We start from the raw sequence: 17,319 nt of genomic DNA, 5'->3' as shown, positions 1-17,319 counted from the left end.
CAATAGTAGAAGTATTGCATTTACACTGATAATGTTTCTCTAAGAATTACAGCTATTAGTACTTGTGGATACTGTTACTTATGTTATAATTATGTTACTTATACCCTTCACATAGGCTGGTTTTGGTTTTAGTCGTCTTTCAACTTTTTGTCTAGAATGCTACAAGGTAAACTTTGATCCTTGGGTTTTATTAGGCTTTGCCTTTTTATATTCTAGGGAGATGGGAAATGTTCCCAAACACAATTTTTAAGGCCTGGAAGCATAAAATAGCACTTTTTGAAAACATTTCAGAGAAACCATATTTAGAGCATTTAAGAGCTGACCTCTGTCTCAAAAAGGTTTTATCTCCTGTATTCATTATAATGAATGAATATCTGAATGTGACTTTTGGTTGCAAATTTGCAAGGTTGAAATAGTATTGAATTGCAAAAAGTCTTCTTAAGCTTTTCTTGCACAAAGCAGTTTTACCTTGCAGTGACTTACCCATCAGCTGATGCCTTATTTAAGCCATACAAAAGCACAATAGAAGGGCAGTGAGAGAGCTGCCAGTGACCAGCTGGAAGTAGAATAGAATGATTCATTTTCATGTGATTGTTTTACAGGTTGAAAATTGGTGTCCTCGTTTACCTTGGAGAGCAAAAAATCCTAATGAAGAAACTGATCAAAAAACAGTGGTAAGAACAATGTTAAAACATGAGAAATAATTTAACAGTTGTGATTCATGCAAAACATCCTGAAACCCTGTGTTTTTTCTCCAATCGCGCTGCAGTCTTGGTGGTAGATTTTCCTTAAAACATTTATTTGTTTAAATTTATGAAATGCTGTACAAAGATACTGAGTGAAATTACAAATCCATAGACTGTTCACCAGTTTTAAGTGATGTTTCTTCCTTCATGGTATAATAAAAGACTTCATTGTATTGGGAAGATTCACAATATGCGTGAACCTTCAGCATACTGTCCTGATTTTATAGTGTGTTTTAGAGATACTTCAACCTCATTTTGAAGCACATGAACAAAACTAAATGTTTTCTGGCAGAATAAATACATCATGAAACATTGCAAACATATTCTGGGGCTACCAAATACTACTAATAGAAATAATTTATGTGGCTTAGAAATGTCTAATTAAAACTTAAATATTTGAATTGAAATCCCAACTTGTCTTTATTAATAGCATTAGGGGTGTTCTTGTTTGGAGCGGTTGTTTTGTTTGTTTTTGTTTTTAATGAGGAATGTAAAGCACAGAGTTCACATTTGAGAAGTTTTGTCACTTCTGGAAAGTCCAACATTTGAAGTATAATATTTTGAGGGTTTTTTAATGCTTTAATTGAAGGCTGAGATTCGTATCAACTTCGATAATCTCTACAAAATGATGTCAAGACATGAGGAATTTAGGTGGATGATGTTACGTATCAGACGGATGGCTGATACTTGGATTGAAGCAATTAAATCACTTGCAGAAAAACAGAATTTGGAGAAGAGAAAACGAAAAAAGGTAAATGAAAACATCTTTCATTCCTACCACTTGCAGTCTTATAGGCTCTTTTAAGTTCCTTGTTCCTAAAGTAATTTCAAAGTGGAAATACCAAATATGTCTAAAAGGCTGGTGTTTATACTTCTGCCTCCTTTCAAGAAGTATTTCACTCTTTGAAATTATTGTTACAATGGGTATTTGCATCACAAATAGTTTTACGTACTTTCCATGAGCCAATGTTTGAGTAAGTTTTTTAACCTCTTTTATTTTGGATAGAGAGTATACAGAAGTTTCCAAAGGGAGAAACTGGGAATTTACTTCAAGCTGATGCAAATAGAGTGTTTTATGTAGTCATAGAAAACAACAATTGTACATCATCTTTGTCCAAAACTGGGGCTTTTAAATAGCATATTTTTTGTTTGGATTTGAGTAGACCTCAAATTGGCCACTACTTTTTATTGAATCAGTTTAGACCTCTTGTAATGAGTTCAGTTTAAAAATAGTGATATTCTTGAACTGAAAAGTTGGGGGGGTTGTTTTGTTTTGTTTATTAATTACATCAACCAGTTAAGATAAAGCCGAAAATTGTCAACACAGCAACAGTTTCTCTTCCCAGCTTGCTCTTAGGGAGCGGGTTCTGACTGACAGCAGGATGATGTGCAGGCCATGCACTCATGTCTCTCCCATCTCTCAGGCTGCAGCTCAGCTCCCTGCTCGAGATTCTCAGTCCTCACATAAAGACTGGTCCTCATGTTGCCACTCTAATGTTTGTCACGTAGTGCAGCCCTTGAGAAGGCTCACCCCCTGTCGAGGAGCAGCCCTTCTCTTTGAAGCAGCCCTCCAGCCTGTTTTATTAAAGAAATATAACGTCTAAGAATCCATAAACTCAAGAATAAGCAGAAGTGGTAGTGCCCTGCATGGGCACTTTTGATGGGATGCTCTAGTGCTTAGTCTTTGCTTTTAAAAGTCCTTTGAGGTTGCTGTTAGAGCAGGATGATTTTGTTTTAATATGTCCAGTTCAGCTCTGAGAGCTGCAACATATTAGAATAAAATGGTTGCTTGAATTTTGCTGCGTTTTAAAGAGTGATGGAAAAGGTTTTTGATATTTGGGAGTTTTTATGCCTGGTACTGTATATACCCACACTCAAATAACAGCCCAGGTATGTGGCAAAGTGTTTGCAATTCCACTTCTGTGCTTCATTGCAAAGGCAAGCACAGATTTTGAGGAACTACAGAGGAAACTCTCCTCCAGTGGAAACGGAGACAGGAGGTTGGGAAAGCGTCCTGTTACCCTTATGCCGTCCATCCAAGTTCTCAATGGCTTGTTCACAAGTTTAATTACTGATATGGTGGCAGGCAATACTGCAAAACAATGCAGTAACATTCTTATACCTACTGTTCTAGAAATCCATGACAGAATTAAATTATCATGAGAGGAGTATTCGATTTTTTTGGTTGTTTTTTTGTTTGGGTTTTTTTTTTTGGCCGTAGTTGGAATTTAATGGAAAGAAAAAGCACAGTGAGGTAAGCTAGTTGCATATTTAATGTCAACAGCTCTAACATATGACTTTCTTTTCCAGATTCTTGTTCATCTGGGGCTTTTGACAAAAGAATCTGGATTCAAGATTGCAGAAAATGCGTTTAGCGGTGGCCCGCTTGGTGAATTAGTCCAGTGGAGTGATTTAATTACATCTCTCTACTTACTGGGCCATGACATCAGGATTTCAGCTTCACTGGCAGAGCTCAAGGAGTAAGGAGATTACTTTCACTTTTGAAACTGGAATGCTAAAAAAGAATTGTAAACTCTCGATGCTTCTATTAGCAGTATATAATTTCTTGAGGCATAAAATGAAAATGATAATTCACTAAACAGACGATAAGATTATTTTAATGAGCTAAGTATATGTGCTATGAAAAGCATAATGTGTTTTCATTGTAGCTTCAGGCTCCTGAGACTTCATAAATGGATGTTGTAAAATTCAAGCTAAGCTGCTTATTCTTTAACATTCCAAGTGCCTTAACCAGCTGCAGTAGGAAATGTTACAGCCTAGCCTGTGTCCTCTTCTTCGGTTTCTGCTGTTCTTCAATGAGTATTGGATTTTAAAATAAAGGTTTAAATCCTTTAAACACATCACTTTTGATGTAGTTCATTACTAATGTTAGGTCGAATTTCTACCTCATTTGTCTTTGTCTTGCTATGCAAGACAGTATTAGGCATACATTCAGTATTAGGCATACAACATCTGTTTTAAGTTTGAGCATATGCACTTTTTTCTGTACCTTTCATTTTTTTTTTATAACAAACATGACCACATCATTTTATAGAGAGTTCTTACACTATAAAGCTGTCAATAGAAATCAGGAATTATTTCAAATAATTTCAAGCACACTATTTTGAAACATTCCAACCATATTACTCTCCTGTTTAAACTAGATGAGGTTTTTGGTGAAAATGAGCTCTTTACTGATATATAAACAGTTATTTAATAGATGCTGATCTTCTTTAGCATTTCGATGTTCTCACATGATTCCTGATTTGGGAAAGGGAATGATTGGTATAAATAGCATTACAGCAACTATTTAAGGTATTTGGAAAGTAATACATTTCCATATTCCTTCTTTCTTTGTTTAGGATTATGAAGAAGGTTGTAGGTAACAGATCTGGCTGCCCTACTCTGGGGGATAAAGTTGTCGAACTCATTTACATTGATATTGTTGGACTCACCCAGTTTAAGAAAACACTTGGTCCATCATGGGTGCATTACCAGTAAGTATAACACTTATTTGACCTCCTAACTGCTTTGTTAAACAGCTGTTGTTGAATAATACATGTCAAAATACTCAGGTGGGTACATCCGTGTGAATTTGAATCGATCGAAAAGTAAAAATGTGGTTATCTGTTGTCTTTCACTCTTAGGAATATAGGGGCTATTGCCTGTTTGTTGCTTCCCATCTTTATCTCCCCCAGCAAATTCGGCATTCTTGGATTCAAACATTTTTAATCTTAATGAATTATATTACATTGAGGCTTGATCTTTGCCTTTCTTTCCCTCCCTCCTTTACATTCCCCAGCTCCCCATACTTTTTGTTCTGTACATTAGTAGATGAGCTGAGAGATTATTGGGTTTTGGTGTTTAGTTGAAATACCAAAGGCATGTTTGGCTTGTCACGGTTTACAGCCATACTGAATTGAAGATTGTGGAGATTTATCTATTCGAACTGTATTGCTCAACAACAGCATTGCCATTTTTTCTGTTCCATCCCTTAAGGTACTGGGCAGAGAGTTGTCTTCAGGGGTAGGTGTAAAAGAGAAACCTGCTGGTAACTGCAGTTGTTGCTTCTGTAATCTTTAAACGTCTTTCCACTAGAAAGGGAAGATGATAGCCACAAGAAATTACTTTGTACACCCTTCTTAGTGTCTGCAGTTTTAGAACCGCATTTCTTTTTGTCAATAACTTCAAATCAGCAAGCATCCCATGTGTTGTACGAATACGTATCAACATGAAATAAAACCAAATCTAAATTACTGACTTCGATTTTTCTGTGCCGAATCAAATTAGCTGTTTCATGATCTGTAAAGTCCAGTCAATTTGGTTTGAAGGAAGGCATTGAAAGGTGTTCACTGCTGGCAGAAAAATTGTTTTCTCTCTATCTCAGGATTTTCTAGAGCATTGGATCTTTTCAGTGTAATTTTAAATGAGAGTACTGCGATCAACGTTGCAGATTAGATTAGTCCTAATCTCTTTTATGAAGCAGAGGAGTAAACGGATATTCAGGTTTTTAGGAGCCTGCTAATAAAGATAATCCCATTTTCCACTGAGCTACAGTTGGTTGTCTGTCTGCCAGATATAATTGTTACTAGGCAATCACATACAGCATTCTGGTCAGGATATAAAACCATTTATAAATTTAAAATGTTTCTTCCCTTTTGCTTTCCATTTCTTATTTGGTATATTTTGTAATGAAGATATGGAAATACACCATGTCATTGAGATCATTAGATTAGCTCTTCAAGTTTTCTTGCTTATTTCACAAGTTATTAAATCTTAAACTGTCAATCTGGTTTTCATCGATTCCTAATCTGTGGTAATGACTGACTTTTTCTGGTTTAGGAGAGTAGAATTAAATTTAGCTCTAAATAAATAACTTAAGCTAGCATAGGAGTTTTTATGAGGCTTTTAAGGAGAAAAAAAATACTTAATATGTCTCTTCTACAACACTGGATTCCATTGGATGGAAGGGGATCCCATCTATTCCATGCTCTTGCTTAAAAGTAAATCAGATGTGTTTGTCCTTCTTGAGAGATTTTTGCCTAATCTTTTACTGAAGACTCCAAAAGATGTCTCAGCCATTGTTTTATATTGTTAAGCTTTTCTTTAAAGTATTTTTCTTGGCCTGACTTCTTGAAAAGTGCTTGTTACTGCCTATTATGGTCCTGGGGAATAAATTACTTCTTTCCCCTGTCTGCCAACCTCTAGAACGTCTTATATACTGAATTTTCCTTCAGTTTGCTTTTCTTCAAAATAAATCCAGGGGTTTGGATTGTTCCTTATCATTCAAGTTTTGTAGATCTTTCATCAAACTTATTGCATTTATTGGGAATCGTTCTAATTACCTGATACTGTTGCTCAAGTTCAGTGTACAAAACAGGGTCCGGACACTACCAGAATTTCTTAGAGGAGAAGAAATAATTCATAGCTTCATGCAAGCTGTCTCCTGTTTGAGGATCCCTCTGCAATCATTTTTTTTTTCTTAGCATCATGAGTTATCTCATAAATTTTGTGATCAAAATATTTTTAAGTTAAAAGTAATAAGTCCAGTGTGAGAGCATAATTATATGTTTTTGTTTAATTCATTCCAGTAAAATAAACATTATCACAAATCAAAGTGCCTTATCGCCCTTGTTCTTTACAAACTTTACTTTCTCACTCAGTTGTATTTAACTTCAGGAGGAATAATTCTTTGTCTTGACAGAATTGTTTTGCTTTATGCCGTATAGTTTTTCAGCAGACATGCTAGTCAATTCAGGCTGGTTTATGCAGACCAGACTTAATTACAAATAAACACTTGTTTATTCACTTCAGATTGGAATACACTGGTAAAATACACCTATGTCTTCAGAAGGGTCTTGTGATAAGAGTGCTGTTTATAATGTTTGTGAGTGAACGTGAGCACTCAGTAAATTTTTGGTAATTGCAAATCAGGTTTCTAGAACTGCTGGCTCAAAAGGGTGACCCTGCAGCTCTGAGAGCCAAGGATTCCTCAACAACTGAAATACTGGTTTGTGCATCTGAGATCTGTAGCACCGATGCCTCTTGCTAGTACAGGCTTTATCTCTGTGCTGTAAAATCCATGAATATAGCAAAACAGATCTCATTTGTGGGTGCACCTTATTTTCAAGCAGAAGAATGCCTGAACCTGCTGTATTTTTCAGTTCTGAAGTGTAGATATTTGAATTCTGTTTATGTGCAATGAAGCAACATAAAAATGAGTAGCTTAATATAGTTTGAGGGGTGCAGCTCATTGCTTCTGTTAGCACCCACATCCTCCATACAGCACATAAGAATCTGGTAATTTTTGCATTTTTCTAGTCTCCCTAGCAATGACTCATTCCCATATGCCAAAAATCCAACTGGTGTTATTCTTGAAATAAATTAACATGACAGCTATCATGAAAAATGAGCAACATTCCTGCTTCTTACGTGTTCTCTAGAATACATCTGTTCTAGGAGAATTATTTTCTGACTAAGTTTTTACATTTTTTAAATGCAAGTACGGAGTGGCCTGAAAGTTAATGTGTTCATCTGCCAGGATTTCTGTGGACAGATCTGAGCTGCTTGTGATCTGAGCGGGCTGGACATAAGCCAAACCAGGCTGGAGTCTGTGTATCTGCACCAGCACATTGCTGTGCCCCAGCTCCATGCACCTACACAGCTTCCAAACCACAACTGGTTGTGTTTTGGCCAGCTTGCTCCCAAGACAATGCCTGCAGCCACTGGTCTATATGTACCCCTTATTCAACTATTTATGCTGGACAGCATTGCTTGTGCACATGAAAATTAAGTATATGTCAGTAGAGTAAAATTAGAACCTCAGGTGGGAGGGTATGAATCAATGTGTCTAAATACTTCCACCAGGACAGTCCAGCTTGTGCTTATGCCCAATATTTATGGAAAAACAGTAACTTTAAAAATTCTGCTAACCCTAGGTTACTTTTGTCAACATTTTTTTATATGTCCCAAAATTATCATTTCTAGCATATTAGAAGAAAGAAGGCTTTTATATAGAAGTTTCTATAAGCAGTTTGCTACCCAGCAATCCTCTTTTTAATTAGTCATTTAATAGACTAATCAGTCTGACCCCAATTCCAAGCATGCTGGAATTATCTGCAGCTTCCTGCTAAAGCCAGCTGACACTTTAGGACAGAGGCGCCAACTGAGTGAAAAACTAAACTTTAAATCATACTAAATTAACATTTTTATTTAAAAAATATCCCTGTTTAAAAAAGCACTGGTTTACCATTTTCAAAATTAATTAATTCACTTTAGAAATGCTAAAACATTATCAAAGTTTTGTTTTAAAATAGTTTGATTGAAAGCAATTCAAACCACTTAGTGAAACAAATGGAGAATATAGTGCTTGGGCAGGTAACTCAGGTGTTCCTACGGATGTTAAAACATCAGCAAAACTGGCATTAATTACATTCATTTCGAAGTTTTAAATCTTTACCAGTTCTTTTCTGCAGCATTTTGGGGATTAGGTTCACCACTTTAACCTTCGATCTCTCATACCATTTCTGCATACACTTGCATTTTCTGCTGCAATCTTTTTCTCTTTTCTGACTGACTTTATGCCAGAATCATATAAATATTTTTGTTTTCCCCATTTCCTGGTTTAGTTCAGTTTCTGATGTGTCACCTTTCCTGTCCTCCTTCAGAGACCCTGTGTGTATTGGAGAAAGTTACACATATCCTTGTGAACAATTAGTGCTACATACCTTACATCTGAAAACAGGAAAAAGAAAAAGGGAGGAAACAAAGCACTTTGAGATGATCACATGCAATATAGCGCTCCTTACATATCAAATTTGACAAACTCCGGTAATGTTGCAGGTTTTAGTAGCATTCACCCCTTTTTCATTCCCTTGTACTCAAGTACCTGGCCAAAAGCTGCCTGTTTGATAAGAATTTTGCTTTAAGACTTGCCAGGAAATCAGAAGGCTTTTATTACTGAATGATTCATCAGTGCAGAAGTTGTTTTGGTCCTGCTGGAGTATTTTGTGTGATGCAGAGATAATTGCTACTGTTGTAAAATATTTTCATTGAGAACAGTTGACATAAAACACCGCACAGAAACGGATCTGTCAGCTTTGTTGTTTGGTGAATCATAATGTGTTGTGTATTTTGACTTTCTATTTGCTTGAAAGATATCTGTGAAGATTAAAAAAAGAGTAAATTTACTCTATATCTACTTTCAAATACCAAGGTGGTATTTCATATGAGAATTGAGTTGCTGTTGTTTTATCCTGTTTCCCAATTTAATGGATAGTTTGGAGAAAGAAGCAACGTATAAGAAATATGTAAATATATTTTTGGGACCAAATGCTTACTTCTTTTAAAGCTGGCAAAGGGTTGGAGCTAAGTTCTGTCACATTTTAAAGCCAAAATCCTGATGTTTTACTGAACAGAATGTATATGGAATTCAGGCATGGGAAACGTTGAAGACTGCAAAATATCACCATTTTTAATACTAACTTTTGAAGTTACTTCCCCTCTCTCCCTGTAAAATCATGTCCCTTCCTTAGGAATACAAGCCCAGTGATACAATGTGCAACGATACGAGGTCATGTCATTTTAACACAGAGGCACATGATGTAGGAACTTTTTCTGTGTAACTCTTTTCAGAAAATGTTGTTTGTGGAAGGCTAAAGAACGATAGAATCAGCAGCTTTGGAGCTGTATAATCTGATTCATTTGCAGTGGAGCTCATGGTCAGTATGACAGCCACAAAGTTCCTGTCCAAGCCATATCAAAGGTTTGGCAGGCTGCATTTTGGAAACATATCTCCTGGAATCTGTATGCTAGAATGTATGCCCTTTTCTTCATAATGAGGCTTTTTCTGCCTTTCATGTACTTATGGGCTATTTTTTGAGAAGAACCGCTTGTAAATGAAGGAATTTTTTTTTCAAGGAATTAATAAGACTTTAAATAAAGGGCTGTGTGAATCTTTCATTCCAGACCCTTTGTAATCTAATGCCAAGGTTTCTCTCAGTTGTATACTGGTTGTTGCAGATACTTGACTTCTATATTGTTTCTTAAAAAGTCTGTGACAAAATCTTTCATAAACAAATAAATGGTCTGTCTGACTGGAAGTGTTCAGCAAATTAAAAACTGCCTTCAGTGCTTCTCTGGGAGGTCTAGTTGACCCAAAAGGCAGCACCTGGAGACCAAATACAATTGTCTAAAGACAAAGTAGTATTGTGCTGTGATCTTGGCCTGTGGCCCTTGACTGTTGCATTGGTTTTGTAGTGATGGCTGAGAACATCAGAAAATAGGTGAAGAATCCTCTCTTCTTCTGCCTGAATTCTGCTTCAGAGCCCCACAAATGTAGGTGACCACAGTAACATTCCCATAAGCTCTACTTGGATGTTAAAGCATAACTTCATTCTGTAAGAACAAAGAAACCCAAAATAAGCTCCAGGGTTGCTATTTGAATGTCTGTTATATCCTTGAATTTGCTGATCATTATGTCTTTGTGAATGTCCTATGAACAGAAATGTTTGAAATTAAAATGTACCTTCAGTTTAGAAGTCATCCACAGTTGGAAACAAAACCAAAACACATCTTCTTAATTATAATAACTATGCCTTTATACACACATGCTTATATATAATATGCAAGTATATCAGCAGTAATTCTTTTTTCTTTTAGGTGTATGCTAAGAGTTCTGGATTCCTTTGGAACTGAACCAGAGTTTAACCATGCCCATTATGCCCAGTCTAAAGGCCATAAGACACCATGGGGAAAGTGGAACCTTAATCCACAGCAGTTTTATACAATGTTCCGTAAGTATCCCAGTGTTTGTAAATAATTTGGAGGTTTATAAAGGAATGCTGTCATTTAGAAGAATTTTTGTATTTTGAAAGACAAGTTCATGGTTTAATAGAATGCAACTGATAAATGGGCAGAATAACAAATGTCAATAAGTGTCTGCAGACTATGCAAAGACTGTATCTTGCTTTCACCCCACACTCAGAAAAGAACAGCATCAATACAAATAATGGTAGGGAACTTTATTCTCAGGGTACCTGTGGAAAGTGGTAATTGGCTTTTCCTTCAAGTTGGTTTTTGTTAATTTTGCCTCTCTGCTGTGGAGAAATAGGTTTTTAAGGAGCTAGATTGCATTTTTATAAATTGTGCTCTTGTGTTTCATCACATTAAACTGAACCTTGTGACTATGTTGCATTTCTGCTTTTTTTCCCCAGCAATTGGGCAACACAATTCCTTTCGTATTTCTTTGCATTTAAGATTAATAAACTAGCACTCAGCAAAAATATTTTTTGTCTTTTATTTTTTTTTTTGTGGATTTCTTAAAATTTTCACCTAGCTTGTTTTCACGCTGTGAGCATTCATCCTGAGGTGAGCCGAGCTGCATTTACAAAGCTATTGAAAAACACACAGTAGATTTCAGCATTATCATAGATCTTTGCAGCGTTATTAAATATCTAAACCAAAACCAAAATAAATTGGGTCCGATTAAATGATTACAGAGACCTGTTCCAGCCCTAGTCTTTGACTGTATGGCACAAGGATCTTTCTCCTGCCTGTTGTAGTAGTGGCTCAAGTTTGTTATCTCTGGAAGGTGCAGAAGGATTCACCACCAGCCAGCTGGAGGGTAAGTGAGGCTTAGGAAAGAGGAAGGCACATGCTGTTGTGTGCAGCAACTTCTCAGCCCAAGCCTGTAGAGAAACACTTGCCGGTGACCAGCCTGACGTGCTGAGTTTGGTGGTGGACCCTGTCTGAGACCAAAGTCGAGGCATGCACTCTGCTTTCTCATCAGATTTCATAGTCAAGTCCTTCAAACTTTTCTGCTTTTCACAGCAGAATTGTACAAGCTGCTGTCTGGTTGACACGCTTTTGATTTCAGTGGCCCTGTAAAATTCTTGAGAGAGGCAGATTTTGTCTGTCAACATTTGCTGTGCGAGTTTTTCCAGAGAAATATAAGTGAAGGTTGTTCAAAAGATGAAAGGCTGCATTCACAGTTGTTTTGAAGCAAGTTTCAAAACGCGTGGTGGGGAAATGTGACTTGGAAGTGATCGCAGAGTTTGTGTCTGGACATTAGTAAGCAGAGCTTGTTCTGTATCCACCTAATTTGCTAATATTTATTAGCTTATGACCTAAATGGAAAAGGAGCCAGAGACTCAGTCGTGCTGCATTTAAGTAGTTTGGCTGGTGGGAGATTTGTGTGTGAGGTCCTGGTCAAGATACCACCAAGGGTGATGATGCACTGGGGCAAAATAGTTGCATGAACACTGGTGGTACAGCTGTGTGTGTGGACTCCAGGAAATGCAGAAGAAAATATTCTCTATAGAGAAGATCTCTGTTGTGGCAGTAAAGGCTACTGTTATGGTCTCTTGTTCAGAGTAAATCACTTCACAATGAATATTCAGAAGAATATGAGCATATCGGAATTTCAGTAAATAACAATTCCCAGTTTTCACTACCGGAAGTGACTGCTGGATTTCCTTTGCAGGAAGAGCGGTAAATAGGTTGCAGGCAAACTCACTCTGAAGCATGAGGGATTCCGGTGCTATAGATTATTCAAGGGTTTTGCTGCTTTTTGTACCAGGTTCAGAGAGTCAATGTTCTGTGATATTTAAAGTTTAACTTTATTTTTAGTTCTCTGCTGCAGAGATAGCACCATCTTTGTGTGGTCGTGATTAGAAGTGCATGTTATGCATCAGTAAAGATCTTCTGACAGACTGGAACCCTGGACAGCTTCCCGAGCTCCAGACTCTATTATGTTTAGAGAACTCTGATTATAAGGGCAGAAAATTATTACTGAGCAACAAGCAAGCCATATTCAAACCTGTGGCGTATTACCAAATGCTTGACTGTTCTCTGAGCTTTCCAGAAGCATGAAGGAGGGGGATTACCCTTTTAATGCATTTTATTTCAATTCTTTTATGCAAAAAAACAGCAGTGGTACTTTTAAAACTGAATGATCTTGCTTAAAAATCTGGGTGCTTCTTGTCAGTGGTGTTTGAGGCACTGGTTTCCACCAGTTCTAAGTGCTAACTTCAACAAAGCTTTATTTTTCTTTGGAGTGGGTACTGCCTTGCCTCTCCTTTGAATGCAGTCTCTCATCCAATAATATGAAACGATGGAAAAATGCCCCTTTTCAGACATATTCGCAATGTGCCATTTGCTGTGCTAAATTCTAAAAAGTCCTTGGGTCAAAGTAAGTGCCTGGCTGTTGCTGAGGCATTTTTTTGTGAAAAAGAGTAATTGTCATTTGAAAGACTAAATATAGTGGCAGAGGGAAGTGTACACTGCATGGTTTCTGTGGTGCACTGCTTTATCCATTTGGCTGATACTCAGGAATCAAAAAACAAAACCTCATAACTGCAATAGAATGTTTGTATGTGCCTGGGACGCCGTCTTTGTTGTTTGGAGGGTTTTTTATTTTGGTTTTGTTGTTTGTTTGGGTTTGGGGTTTTTTTTGGGGGGGGGGCGGTTAACTTTGCAAAGAGAAAACTGAGAGTAAATTGCACCTCCTTTGCATGCCCTTTTTTTGTTTGGGTACTGGATTAATAATAATTTTGTCAACTTCAGTTGTCACTTTTCAATATTTTATGATAGATGTATCTGAGAGAATTAGGCAGTGAAATTTGTATTCTGATGTGCATAGTGTGACTTCGTAGGCTATTAATAGTGATTAGCATGGATACACAATACGCACTGAGATGGGTGGTTGGTGTTAGCTCTTCCAATACAGGAGGCGAACCTAAGAAATTTACTAAAATGTATTTATGACATTGAGCAACATAGAGCTTTGTTAACAAACATAAATCCAGGGTTTTTTTTTCAAATCATTGGTATTACATCTCTGAGATTGTCAAGCTAGATTTCTTCTGGTTCTCTTAAATAATAAAATAAAGCTCAGCACACAAAAAATCATTATCATTGGCCTTGGTCCAGCTACAGAACTTCTATTGTCAGAAACGAGCCAGAAGATAACTGCTTACTTCAGCAGACATATGCCGCAGGATTTTAGATTGATAAGAACTATTCTTGATAATAAAGCAAGCAAATGTATCTCTCAGTATGAATGTGAAGGAAGCAATCTGTTGAATAGTATGTTCTTTATACCTACTTTTCTGACAAAATTCATGCTTTTGTAACATTAACTGATACTGTAAAAGGTTTTGAATATGCTCCATTTCTTACAGCTCACACTCCGGATAACAGCTTCCTTGGATTTGTGGTAGAGCAGCATCTGAATTCCAGTGACATTAAACACATTAATGACATCAAAAGGCAGAACCAATCTCTTGTTTATGGCAAAGTAGATAATTTCTGGAAGGTGAGTTTTCTTTACTCATATAATTGAGCAAATTTATTTTGATCAATACAATAAAGCATAACTCTAAATATAGAAGTATAACTTCTCTCTGAACCTATTAAGTTCTTTTTGTGAGGAAAAAAAGCACATTTAAATAAATAAACTGAACATTCTGAAGTCTTTCTGATGAGGAAACTTCTGTCTAGATTGATGTGGATCCTTTGCTATTTATCTATGCTTTTCTCACACAATAAACAAATTTATATTCTTGATATCACAATAATTTTGTAAAATGCAGAAGCTATTAAAATTAATAGGAAATTGAAGGTGTCAGAGGCTTTGTGAACTTTAATCAGGCATAAGCAAATACGTCTTTCAATTATTTCCTTTCTTCTATCTACAATCAAAACTGTGCTGTGTTTTGAACTGGAAATTGTCTTTCACTAAAGGCTATAGAAGTGTTCAAATTCATTTTCTCTCCCTGTAATAATATCAGCGTTTTGTTTCTTAAATATTGCAATGTCTGCATTTGTCTTCCATCTGCAGACAAGGGCTGCAGAATGACACCACCAAGGCTTCTTGTATTTTCACCGAGTTAAAGTACATTGTGTTGTTAAGCTCACAGGGGTCTCTTTTGTCCACTCTCATTTTCTGGAGCTGCTTTGTCCAGACCGCCACACCTGGGAGTGTCTCTCATGCGGTTTTCAAAGAAAAGCAATGATTTACTAATAATAGGATTTCTTCCAAGTTACCTCTAGCTCTGTGTGCCCATATACTCTGATGCCTTCCCTCCTGCCTAAAAAGACCTAATTTTAAGCCTCTTGTCAACTGAAAAAGGAACTGATCAGTACCTGCAGTGCCATACATAGGATTAAACAATATGGCAGTGTGAGAGCACCCGTGACACACGTTTTCTTTCTTTTTCTCTTCATTAGTATAAGAATATGTCTTAACACAGTTTGCTGAATCACAGAAGCAACATTTAGTCTCCTAACTGTGATTATACAGAATAAATTATTGAAAAACGATAGCTACAAGTAAATGGTCCATCTGTGAGACAAATACAAAACAAAAGCTTAAGAGAAATGGGAGACTGTTGCCAGTGGTAGCATAAAGGTAGAGCTGAATGCCTCTTGGCTACTATGCTGAGAATATGTATATTAGGCGTTTGTGTTCAATTGTGATTTCTCAGATTTATATTTGGGCTTATTGCACTAAGCCATGTAATTTTTGTCTTAACAGAAAATTTTACTTTACGTCATAGTAAATACTGTGACAGTTACTGTGTGTGGCTCGTGGTATAGAACGACTTATTATGCCCCTGTCTGCAGTCTGTTCTGTCTGCAGAATGCTGGAGCAGAGCCGGGATCCCTGCATTCGAGTCTTTTCTAGCAGAGCCTCTTGTACTTTTAGTTCCTGATCTCATTATCAGTCTCTCAGGAACACTTGCATGTAATAATCATCTGTATTTCCTGACCTGATTTGTAGTGCACATCAGCAGAACAACCTGTTGAATACTAGTTAGATTTAAGGAACAAGATAGTTACTTAGTCACCAGGTTTTTTTTCACTGACAGATATATATATATATATTTCTCGGTTTATTCAGTCTTTGTGAATTCAGAAATATGTATTAATAGCTTATATGCCCAGAGGAGAGATTTGTGATTGCCTAGTCTGAGATTCTGTATGACACTCAGAATATTCATTGGCTGATTAAGACAAAAACATGACTTTTTGGAAAAGCAGATCCAGTCTTGATTTTTAAATAGCACATGGTGGAAAGCACACTATTTCCTCTCATAAAATCCTCAAATAATTGCCTTCTCTCTTAAGACTTTGCATTATTTCTAGTACAGATTTCCAGATGATGAATTCCAGCCTTAGTAGCAGTTACAGATTTTGTTTACTGGACTGATGATGGTTCTGTTCTGTCTCCCTGTAGGAATAAATAGGTTGAGGTCAAAGTTAACCCATAGTTCTCTCCCAAAAAGCCTGCATATGCCAAACCACTGAGATCTTTGTGCTTTCTAATCCTCAAGTGTTCTCACGAGTCTGTTTTCTCTGAACCTTTTCAAGATTATTCACATTCCTCTTGAAATGTGAATGTTAGCAAAGGGCACATGGGCCATACCATCACCAAATCAAACAAATACTGTATGCCTTGTTAGGCATATCCTCTTTTCACCATTAGGAACCCATGTTTAGACAACTTCTCAGCCAAGACCCTAGTATCATTTCTTGGAACTACTGCTGCTCAAGTAACTGCTCCGTTTCTATCAGTATTGCCTGTATTTGTCTTCCAAAATGTGTGACTTAGTACCCGGCCATATTAAAATTCTTACTGTATGCTTGTAACGTCAAGCACATTAAAACTGTAACTTGCAGCCTGTAACTGCAGTCATGCCCATATGCTCTGATACATAAAGTGTAATTGCTGCAGATAGACTTTGAGTCGGTGACAGTGTGGGATGTCTTATCTGGAGTGATAAAATCCAATTCTTGTGATCAACAGAAAGCCTGAACTAATCTCGTGTCTGTGTAATTTGCTTATTTCATGTTTCCTTCATTTTCCCTGTTCAGTGCTCTTTTCATCTGCCACCATGGCTTGTACAGAACCAGACTAATCTATTTATCCTGCTACTTTTCTTTGTGTTGAACACGGCCAATTAACAAAAAGTGTAATCTCCCCAGAATACACGTTACTGCTGGGTCTGATCAGTCGTTAGAGAAGCAGCACAGTGCAGAGAGAGCATTCCCTTCGGGGGATAGCAGTTGCAAATAATTGTTTAATTTTAAACCAAGCTGGTTAAAATGGAACTGAGGTATGCACAGGACCTTTTTTCCCTGGAGGTGGCACTTGAATAGCTAACTGCCATCATGATTTTTATATAAGAGCTATGGACATGGGTCTTCTTATGCACCTGACCAGCTAGCCAAGCTGTATATTCCAGCTCTGCTGCATGGCCAGGCAGAGTTGGTGAGGCTAGCTCACTTAAACTGTGTACACTGACCAGGTTCTTGTGGCTAGAGAATGATGAATTGCTTACAGACACTGTTCTGTCATCCTGTATCATTCAATGGGGCTAAACTCTGGTTTGAATGTGACAAGTAAGAGGGGTGGAATAAAGTGATGAATTCTGTCAGCTCTGCTGAATACAGAAAAAAATGTCAGCCCATGGCCTGCAACCAGTGTTGTTCATCCCGTGTTACAGAGGGGAAGGCTGGGTCCATCTCGCTGGGGGGTGTAAACTACAGAGACTGTAAGAAAAACATCTTG

General features: G+C 37.1%; 1 protein-coding gene across 4 annotated transcripts in view; it reads left to right on the top strand.

Moving 5' to 3' along the window:
- MGAT5 (alpha-1,6-mannosylglycoprotein 6-beta-N-acetylglucosaminyltransferase) overlaps window positions 1-17,319 on the top strand; it is a 122,720-nt gene that overhangs the window by 72,734 nt on the left and 32,667 nt on the right. For all 4 annotated transcript variants that reach the window (XM_065069585.1, XM_065069582.1, XM_065069583.1 and 1 more), the window contains exons 6-11: window positions 603-674; window positions 1,336-1,497; window positions 3,057-3,226; window positions 4,109-4,243; window positions 10,407-10,540; window positions 13,928-14,061. In XM_065069585.1, coding sequence (XP_064925657.1) covers window positions 603-674; window positions 1,336-1,497; window positions 3,057-3,226; window positions 4,109-4,243; window positions 10,407-10,540; window positions 13,928-14,061 — 807 coding nt within the window. The remainder of the gene's footprint in view (window positions 1-602; window positions 675-1,335; window positions 1,498-3,056; window positions 3,227-4,108; window positions 4,244-10,406; window positions 10,541-13,927; window positions 14,062-17,319) is intronic.

Source organism: Columba livia, chromosome 7, assembly GCF_036013475.1.
Source record: "Columba livia isolate bColLiv1 breed racing homer chromosome 7, bColLiv1.pat.W.v2, whole genome shotgun sequence".
Lineage (NCBI taxonomy): Eukaryota > Metazoa > Chordata > Aves > Columbiformes > Columbidae > Columba > Columba livia.
This window is presented reverse-complemented; position numbering and strand designations above follow the sequence as displayed.